Source organism: Rhododendron vialii, chromosome 8a (assembly GCF_030253575.1).
Source record: "Rhododendron vialii isolate Sample 1 chromosome 8a, ASM3025357v1".
NCBI lineage: Eukaryota > Viridiplantae > Streptophyta > Magnoliopsida > Ericales > Ericaceae > Rhododendron > Rhododendron vialii.
Window position 1 is genome coordinate 27,973,388 of NC_080564.1, and position 10,677 is coordinate 27,984,064.

General features: G+C 37.9%; 2 protein-coding genes across 2 annotated transcripts; both read left to right on the forward strand.

Annotated features, from left to right (window-relative positions):
• LOC131335849 (GDSL esterase/lipase At5g62930) lies at positions 1-4,487 on the forward strand. Its single transcript, XM_058371384.1, has 6 exons — positions 1-116; positions 227-304; positions 1,787-1,927; positions 2,563-2,639; positions 3,464-3,628; positions 4,091-4,487. Exons 1-6 carry the CDS (start codon positions 18-20, stop codon positions 4,257-4,259), a joined length of 729 nt encoding a protein of 242 aa, XP_058227367.1. The 5' UTR covers positions 1-17; the 3' UTR covers positions 4,260-4,487.
• A 2,895-nt stretch (positions 4,488-7,382) lies between these two features.
• Positions 7,383-10,489, forward strand: LOC131335851 (transcription factor MYB98-like). Its single transcript, XM_058371387.1, has 3 exons — positions 7,383-8,129; positions 8,356-8,482; positions 9,568-10,489. The coding sequence occupies exons 1-3, from the start codon at positions 7,552-7,554 to the stop codon at positions 10,183-10,185; spliced, it is 1,323 nt and encodes a 440-aa protein (XP_058227370.1). The 5' UTR covers positions 7,383-7,551; the 3' UTR covers positions 10,186-10,489.
• Positions 10,490-10,677: the final 188 nt, after the last annotated feature.

Sequence of the window (10,677 nt, forward strand, 5' to 3'; positions counted from 1 at the left end):
AGAGAGAGAGAGAGAGAATGAGGCCTCAAATAGTTCTATTTGGAGACTCGATCACGCAGCAGTCATTCGGATCAGGTGGATGGGGCGCTTCCCTCGCCGACAATTACTCTCGCAAGGTTCCCACCCACGCACATCACCGCCCATTACTCCTCTCCTTTCTAAATACTTACCAAAAATCCAATTTCTTATTATATCGTAAGTATTTTCTTTCGATGATTTTTGGTAGGCCGATATAGTGCTTCGTGGATATGGCGGATACACCTCTCGTTGGGCCTTGTTCCTTTTGCATCACATTTTCCCTCTGGTATTGCCTTTTTAGGACTCTTAATTCTACGCTTGTATCGTGTCTCATCTGTCTAGTCCTTTCTTTATTGTACGGAACTTACAATTGCTCTTTTTGCAAAGGGTTTCTAGATGTGGGTATGTGTTTTTTGTTGATGGGCATGCTTGTAGTTATGCAATTACAGGGGAACTTGTAATGGGTGTCAGTCTATGACTATAGTATTCTAATGGGAATGGTAGGATATACATTTCGTTACTATCCATAGTTTTAAATCTATGTATGGGTCTCCATAACAGTACCGGTTGCGATTTTGCAGTTTTGGGCGTGTAGCGTAACTGTATCTGTGACCGGAGGTGTGAAATATTCTAAAATTCACACATCACCGATACCACCGTTACATATCGGCCGATACGTTTACATATCCCGACACGTTTGCGATTTTCTAACACCCCAATATTGGTCTTATCGGGACTTGGTACCTACCGGTACCGCTGCGTATCGGCCGATACCAATACTTGTCAGCTATCACCAATGTTTCAAACCATGCTATCACATGTAATATGATCAAAGGGATATGCATTGTAGCCTTAATTGAAGACTGCGACTACGTAGGGCTAGAATTACAAGTTGTGAATGAATGCCTTGTGCAATCGAGATCTTAGGGTAACACGTTTCCAATTATTTTTATCCCGATAAACCAGACTAATCTCTCCTGCCCCTCCCACATCCCTTTCCACGCGTTTGAGTGAAGTCAGGTGGCCCCAAGGATAAATCGTTGTCGAGAGGAATCGACCCTGCGACCTTGGGGCGGTAATCCTCACCAAGGCAAGTCGATTAACCACTGCGATTACCCATTGGGGTTGCATGTCCAAGTTATTGGAGTTCAAGGCTTTGTTTTTTTAACAATGCTACCTCAATGGAAGTTGTAGCAACAGTTGGTATTGATGACCTAGAGCCACCTCAATGTGTATCTGTCTTTCAGTTGCCTGCTTACAAAAAAGCAGAAAACAGGTTTAATGTTGAATGATGGTTTGGGTAATACGAAGTCCACATTATATGATATGTGTAACCTCAGCTGAATTTTTAGCTATGTTTTTAATAAATACACCAGTTCTTGATCATCTTTGAAGAAGGAAATATAAACTGGACTACTGGAGCATGCAACTCATCGCCCTACTCTTTACAAGCTTATTCAATGGCATCGGCAGAGCCACTATGTAGCTAGTTGGGTCACTCGACCCTGCTGAGGACAGATACATATTATATGAAAAAATGTTACAACTATTAGCCCCTCGGGTATTTAAAAAAAATTCCCTTAGGAACCTTACCAAAAATCCATTTAGGTATTTAACACCACTACCTAAAAGCTCTGACTCTGTCAATGGTTACAACATGGTGAGTTATTTGCAGCCAATTATCTTGTAGTTGCAGTAGCAACATTTTTGTCTCTATGATAGCAAGCTCATCTGGTTACCTCTTTTCTACCCTGGACTATTTTTGCAGGGCTCTGGAACACCTCCTGCTGTTGCCACTATTTTTTTTGGAGCTAATGATGCAGCTCTGCTAGGGAGGAATAGTGAAAAGCAACATGTACCAATTGGAGAGTACAAGGATAATCTAAGAAGAATTGTTTATCATTTGAAGGTTCAAAGTTGCTTTACCAGATATTTTGAGATTTTCTTTTATGCTCACTTCATATTCATACATTGTGGATCTTTTATATGCATATGATGCATTCTCAAGGTCATGGTTAGGCTTCTATCAGCAGTTTATATGCTTTGGAGTTTGGATATGCGCTATTCCTATTGCAGATTTATCCACTGCCTTGTCAATCCACTTAGGAGAAACAATCACCTTTCTTTTGGTAATTGAGAAAACTGAAATACATGTTGGCGGCTAAAGAAAGTGGCCATGCCTTAAAACCAAAAAACTTGCTTCAGTTTGCTTAATTATATTTCTTGCACGTCAATGCTGTGTTTTTAAGTTATTGATCCTTGCCTATCAAAATAAAAGTTATTGATCCTTCTCTAACATAGCCATTTTCTTGGATTATGAAACATATTTCAAAGAATATACAAGTCATGTAAATGGGGTATAAACAAGACTCTAATGTTTTATATTGTCCGTTCGAAGGGTCAATCTTATTTTCATGTGACGGTGAAATGCTTTCAAACTCCTCGTTTAGGGCCTGCACTTCTCTTCCACACTATTTTGCATAATCCAAGCACCTTCTCAATTACTAATTAATTGCTTCATGTTTTGTGGATTGTTGACCTCAGGAATGCTCTCCTACGATGCTAGTAGTGATTATAACTCCTCCACCTGTTGATGAGGAAGGACGCATGGCATATGCACGGTACAATAAAACAACACTCCTAATTTGAAATGTGGATTATTGTGACATATTGGAGGGCTGTAGATGTTGACTTGTATTTGCAGAAGTTCATTTATGATGCAATGAGTTCTTTACCTTCTTCCTTTTTTTGTCTTCTTTTTTTCCCCTATTGTTTGTACAAGAACTTCATTTTGTCATCATTTTAAAGGATTGATGATACACTATGTTGCATGGAGTGGGGAATGGGTATCGAGTGCGGGTAGCTATCTAAGTGTCAGAGTCATCTATTTGCATCTTAAGGACATGGGAATAAATGAAGATTTTTAAATTTCTTAGTATTTATTTTATTTTCTCAGACAACTAAGGTTTACAAAGTGCCTTAAGAGCATTCCATGCATAGTATAGGAGTTCCTCGCATAGTTGATGGTAAATTACAAAAGATGCTTGTTAGGTGAAGGTCTAACTAAATGTGTCGGACATGGCTAACATACCATTATCGGAGTTTCGAGTATGCAACACGGGTATTTTAATATTGTTGAAGGATCCACGTAACATAGAGTGGATACACATTACACACTCAAGAGGGACTTCAGCTCCAAACTTTGACAAATGCCAAAGGTCAAACAGTCAAAGGATTCGCTTTTTTTTTTTTGCTCGGCGAAAGTCAGTAGCGTTAGTTGTTGTTAGCGAGGCTTGAACCCCAGTCAAATGCATGGGAGTATGTGGTGCCTATCGCTGGGCTAGCACTCCACTTGCTCAAAGGATTCACCTATTGACTATTGTAGATTTTTTTACTAACCCAGATTTACATTGTGATAAATGAGCTTCTAATTTGCCCTGAGCAGATCTTTATATGGCGAGAAAGCAATGAAACTTCCAGAAAGGACTAATGAAGCTACAGAAGTTTACGCGAAGCAATGTGTGGAGTTAGCCAAGGAACTAGGTCTCCCCTCCATTAATCTGTGGTCAAAGATGCAGGAAACAGAGGGTTGGCAAAAGAAGTTCCTCAGGTCAGTGGAAATTTGGAGGTTTTTCGTTTAATGCAAAACAAGTTCATGTAGATACGTAGAAATAGATGCTGTGCAGAATCCGCGATATTCTTTATCGTTGTTTTCGGATCATTGATTTGAGGAGAGATTTATGAGTTGCACGGATAAGGAAAAGGTTAGAGGATAATAAAAGCAAAGAAGCTAAATTTATTCATTTTTTTCTCTATTGTGATCCTTTCCTTGGTTAAAGTCCTCCATATATCCATGACCAAATACGGCAGAAAGTTGATCAAAGAAAAAAAATGGCTCAAATATATGGACATTTGGTTTCTAGAAACATATGCTAAATCTTGGTGTGTTTCATATGACCATCCAAGAAATCAATATCCTACCTGGCGCTCATTCTTTTTGTTTACCATGGTTAAACTTGATTGTATAGAAAGCATGAATGTGTTCTAAAATGCCCGGTTGTGTGGTTTTTAGTGATGGGTTGCACCTTACACCAGAAGGCAATGCAGTTGTACATCAAGAAGTTGTGAGAATTTTTAATGAAGCGGGGCTTTCTGCTCCAGAAATGCCATATGATTTCCCTCATCACTCGGAAATTGATGGGAAGAACCCGGAGAAAGCTTTCCAGCTACAATGCTTATGATTTCTATTTTCTACGCCGGTAATTCTACTAGTGACCTTCATTAGGCTTTTTTGCATTTTTACCGCCAAAGATTCCGAGGACCTTTCCAGTGATTCTGGTATTGATTTGTAATTGCTCCTATTTTATGATCAAAATAGTCTACTCTGCATTGAGTAGAGTAGTGTGGACATGTATGGTTTCGCTTATCAGTATGGGCACGTATTTGCTTATCAGTATTCGTTGCTAAAATAGTGTGGACATGTATGGTTTCGCTGTGTATCCCTTCTCCATTCAGCTGGTCCCTGGACCAAGATTGAAACCAGGAATTTGATACTCCATGCATGGATGTGGCTGAACTTGGGCCTTCTAGCAGTAGTAATTTTGGGGAGGTGGATCTCATGTTTTTAACCAAAACCGCCGCACAGGTAGGGAAAGTCCACAAAAACCGCTACTTGAAGGTGGATCGATTTGGGTACCTGCCCGATTCGGATGAGATTGTCATCCCTTTTGTTGATTTACTCAACATGCCCTGGCAAAGCTAATTTCAGGTTCCCCTAGTTGTCATGTTCATGTCCAGAGGATGTTAGATGCATATGAAGCCTTGTGGGATATGTAATAGGGACATGATACTGGCACTCTAAAAATTGATGCAGGCACTCCAAAATCAGTGTAACTCCAAAGTCACTTTTCTTTGTTTTTGGAGTGTGCATCAATTTGTGGAGTGCTAATATCATTTCTCTATGTATTACTCCATACAACTATACAAGTGAAAAAATAATTGTCTTAAACATCAATGATGTCATTACCGGCCTAGGGTTTTTTACTTTTTCAATGGGCAGGATAATATTTACACTACAATTAGCATTGGAAAGAAGATAATATAACAATGAGAAAGAACCTATTAAAGGAGTAACCCAATTAAAGGGAAAGAAATAATTTACAAACTAATGGGAAGAAATAATTAATCACTTGGGGGAGGATTAGGCTTGGATTGATCTCATTACCCCATAAACAGGTTAAATGAACAATTAATATTCCTAAATGTCACAATTAGAGTGGTAGCCAAGGCATAGGCAATATGTACTTGGCAAAAAAATAAAGGCCGTTGATTTTGCCACATCTTTTTTTGTTAACGTCATTCCCCTGTAAGTGTTTTTTTTGTGCAAAAATACACTTGCAGGGGAGTGGCATTAACAAAAAAAAGAGTGGCAAAATCATTTCTCAAAATAATATATATATATATGACCTGAGCATTTTTTTTTCCTTTCCTAATTTACAAAATACTACTATAATTTTTTATGGTCTGAAATTATTTCTTAAAAATCAAAACAAAAGAACACGACAACATTGGAAATGATACCACGAACTCAGGTTTTTTTTATTACAAAATACTCCCTCCGTCTCAAATAAGAGTCCAGTATTTCATTTTGGATTATTCCAAAGTAAGTGTTCACTTTAAAAAGTTAATGAGTAAAAGTTTATACAATTAGTATTATTTTGTCCTTTTGAAAAAGTTAATGGGTAGAAGTGGAGGATAAATTTTGAAAAGTGAAGATAAAAATCAATGTGAAAGTGTAATGATGGTGTTTTCTTATTAAATTGGAATTACGAAGCTGGATGCCAAAAATGGACAGAGGGAGTAACACGTTAGATAATTTTCTACTTTCAAGAATGCATAGAATACCGAAATCTGTTGATAATAATACACAATCTGCGCTTACAATTTTATCTTAAAAAAGTAAAAATTGACAAATTATTTGTAATGAACTATGTTATGTAAGTGGCGTCGAACTTTTACCGATGTAGTCTTACTTGTTCTAGGAAAGACACTTTTGTCATTTCTAATTAATATGCGGCGACATTAATTTGCTACTGCAATCACTCTGATCTCTATCTCCAATTCACACTACAAGTGGTTATTAATTAAATATTGAAATTAACCAGCTTTAATTGTGTTTCTATATCTACGACTAAATTTTACCATTTAATTCAACTTTTAATGACATTAGTAAATTGGAATTCAATGCAGGGAGAGAGAGATATATAGCGATGGCTTTGAATTTGATTTCAGTTACACAACCCAATTACTGCCATTGAGTGTGCACTTTTATTAAGACAAAAATAAACCAATGAAAACAAAGGGAAAATAAAATGTTTTAATCCTAAACAAATTGTATTTTGGAAGAGGTCAAATCTTTTATACCGAAAAAGTAGATGTACCTCCACGTTCTCATACAATTTCAACCGCAGTATTACACAATAGTCTCTTTCTGAAAAGAATCTTTTGTGCATACATGCGGCTAATATTACACGGGGACAGAGGTACAGACCCGAGGTGATTTTGGAAAGAATTTTCTTTCAAGAAATATCCTATTATAGTTGCCAAAAGAAGTTATGTTTTATCTTAGAGCACTATACTTATTTAGATAGAAACCAATTAAGAATTTTCAACCGGATAAAGCATAAACTATTCAAAATAACCAAAATAGCTTATTGTCCAAATAAAGACCTTAATTTTCAACAATTTCTCAATAAATCCCTCAAACAAATTGCCTAATTAAGAGTCAAAGACAAAACTAATTAAGGCTAAAATGGCCATTAACAATAAATATGTCCAAAAGCTTTTCCTCCTTTATACCACATGTTAAAAAAATTATTCTGCTACATCCGTGACCAGAGCAACTTGTAGCAGTCCAGGTGGCTGTTTAGACCAGTAACCCCGTCGGCATTCTGCCACGTAATCCAATTGGAACATTCTCCACCATGTGTTTAGCACACTGGATCACAATCTCACTTGTCTCAAAAAGTTAACTATCCTTTGACCAAACAATCCATAAATGGAAATTACATAAAAGCAGCAAAATCATTTCTTAACATGGGTCAATTTGGTAAGCACTTGTCGCAAGTGAAAAAAACCCCTTTCTCACTCCATTCAATTCCAAACATATAAGATCAACCATTTAATCAATGTCCAAAAATGTCCAAACCATAATAAATGTCTCTGACGGAACAATTATTCGGTATTCTTGTGTACCTTTTACCGACCTATGACAATTTCGAGTTCTATGAGTCTCGTGTGTCTGATAGTAAAACTTGCACAAATGTATGCATGCTGGATGTACGGGTGAGGCATATATAGGAGCACTGAATAACATTTTCTCCCCATCCTGCCCCATTAAGAAACACATTAACACAAAGGTTAGAGAGAGAGGGAGAGAGAAAGAGAGAGAGAAAGGGGGAGGAGAGCTACATTCCATTTTTTTTCATCACAACCATTTTCTCTTCCCATTTTTTCTCATGCTTTCTCTCCCTCATGGAGTTTGACAAGAACTACGGAGAAAAAGAAGATCTCACCTACCCATCACTGCTTCAGCCCAACAATTACCTAAAATCGGAAATAACCGAACAAGAAGAAGAAGATGATGATTTCTACTTACAAGATTTTGATCACCATCTTGATCAGTTCTCATTCACTGGATCATCCCTAACCCCGGAATTCGATCTCGAAAACCCGTGTTTTGATCCGTTCGATCCCTTCCAAAACATTGGTCCTCTAAGTATCGACGATTTTTACGAGTTGAAGCCATTTTCACATCACCAAAATGAAGGAAATGGTACAACTGATGATGGCATGCAGTACCCTAGGAAAACTCTGGTGGATGTGAGCGAACCGGACCCAAGCTCCATGCCCTTCATCTGTGAAGATGTTAAGCCTATGAATTTTGTGATACCAGATGAAGGGTCATGCATAACTGCTGAAAATATTGGGTATCACAAGGGTAATAATGGTACTAGGAAAAATGGGGCGCCCCAATCAAGAAGACCATGCAGCAACAAAGGTCGTAAGAAGTCCAATTCAGTCAAGGGACAATGGACCATTGAAGAAGATAGGTGAAAGAAAATAAAAAATAGCGATATATTTTATTCCTAACGTTTTTGGGTCGATGATAGTTTATCTCTTGATAATGCTACGTACCCAGAAAAAGTACTTAAAAAATGTTTATGATATATTAATTTTTCTGGGTACGCGACATTTCTTGTTTCTTGATCGGTAATTTCTTTACGGGATTCTTATTTTGTTAACAAGAATTGTTTTTGGTTTGTGTTTTAAATGTAGACTTTTAGTTCATCTGGTGGAGAAGCATGGAATAAGAAAGTGGTCTCAAATTGCTCAGATGTTGAAGGGAAGGATAGGGAAGCAGTGTAGAGAGAGGTGGCACAACCATCTAAGGCCTGATATCAAGGTACTTATTTCTTCTCCTTTCAAGGGTCCGAGATTTATACTGTCGCAGAACACGAATCGAAGGGTTTTTGTTAGACCAATTCAGAAGGATTTTTGTACTGATTTTAATTGGGTTCTGTGCGAATTATGGAATTGGTCTCTCGAATTAGTCATTTGACCAGCTAGATACCGGAGTACAAAAAAAGTAGTGTTATTCCAAGATATAATACATATTGTTAGAACATAGAATCATATAGCTAGGTTGAATTAGGGGCCATTCATTTCAAAACAAAACATATAGGGGCCATTCATTTCAAAACAAAACATACATAAAATCACTTTCCATTTAGCTTGTGTTATCACAACATTGGGAATGTATTTCTCCCCAAAAAAAAAAATTTTTGGCAGGAGTACTATAGGTATCCACTGTATTGAGATCTGTCAACTATTCAACACGAGGGGTAGTCTCAGTTGGTTAAGGCCTCAGGTTTGCTCCCCTAGGTCCCCAGTTCGAGACCCCTAAGGGCCACCCCATGGGCTCCTATAAGAACGTTCCACATGTTGGTGGGAGCCATAGAGATTTACTTCTGTGGTGCGCATAAGCGAACCCGAAAACACTCTGCGTTATAAAAAAAAAGGATTCAAAGGAATTCATCCTGCAACGAGAATACTTGGGCATATCGAAATTCTTTCTCAGCCTCCATTTTTGTTGTAAATCATTCTCTCCTTTTCTTTTAACATATCCCACATTGAAATATATACTCCTTCCGTCCCATTTTTGATACAATTTTCAGATAAGACAAGGTACTTCCGTTTGTAATTTTTAAATTTTTTAGCACCAAATTGAAGAACCAATTGAGATCTTTAATCTGGTGCGAAAAAACTCAAAAAATTATGTACAAAGGTACTTTATTTTTTTTATTCAAAATTTGCACTTCTTATCATACAGGACTATCATTTTGGGATGGAAAAAGAGTATATTAATAGGTTGTTGGCACAAATACACATGTCTCGTAAATCAGAAAATAAGTATGTAAAAAATAAGAATCTTAGCAGAATGAGGCCTTAATTACCCAGTTTTTGTTATGTGTGAATTTTGATTTGCAGAAGGATATATGGAGTGAAGAGGAAGACAGGATACTAATCCACGCCCATGCAGAAATAGGAAACAAATGGGCAGAAATTGCAAAGAGACTCACCGGAAGAACCGAAAACTCGATCAAGAACCACTGGAATGCCACCAAGAGAAGGCAATACTCCCGGCGAAAATGCCGAACCAAATACCCACGCCCCAGTTCCCTCCTCCAAAACTACATCAAGAGCTTGAACTTGGACGGGAAATCCGACACCACCGCCGCCGCCACAATTCCTCCACCGCTTTCTTCATTACACAAAGCGCCACTACCGGCACTGCCACTGCCAGTACTGCCACCACCAATTCACCAGCCGGAGACGTTCATGGAGTTTTGTGTCAGCGACCGGCTGGTTCCGGATTATGACTTTGGCGATGTGGCGGAATTCGCTTTCAGCGACAAGTTGTTCGAAGGGAGTAGCATTGATTCTCTTCTTGATCAGTTGCCTCCTATCGGGGATGATCATATCGCTGGGAAAAGCTGCTTTGATATGGGGATGGGCATGCCTCTGGACATGGCTTCCTTCATGCAGTCTCATGAAGTGAAGAAGGAGATGGATTTGGTGGAGATGATCACCCAAGTCAACCTCTAAACCATTAGAAAAATAATCCCTACATATCCCATATACACCCTTGAAAGATTTATAGTCGATCTTTGGATTCTTGAAAGTAATATATGTTTATACAGAGGAGAGCAAATGGTGTTTATCTTTGTTGAAATGTTATGATATGGTTTTAAAACATTTGTATTAATTAAACTAAATTCTGCTAATAGCTATATAACCTTTTTTCTAAATTTATTTGTTAAGGTTGTGGATTGTTGTCATCTATATGTGTTTAATTAGTTCAATTTTTCACATGCCAAGGGTTGGAGTTAGATATGCTCATGAAGGTTGAAGCTAGTCCAACATATATATAGTGTTGCAAGCTAACGCCAACACAAAAATGCTCACTACTGTTAACACACACAATAAGTCTAATGACACAAGCAATTTCAACAAATGCTTATACACACCGACATTGTGCAGTGTTTGAGCCCAATGTGTACTGCAGGCCCCACACTAGGCATTAGTCTCTCGAATTTT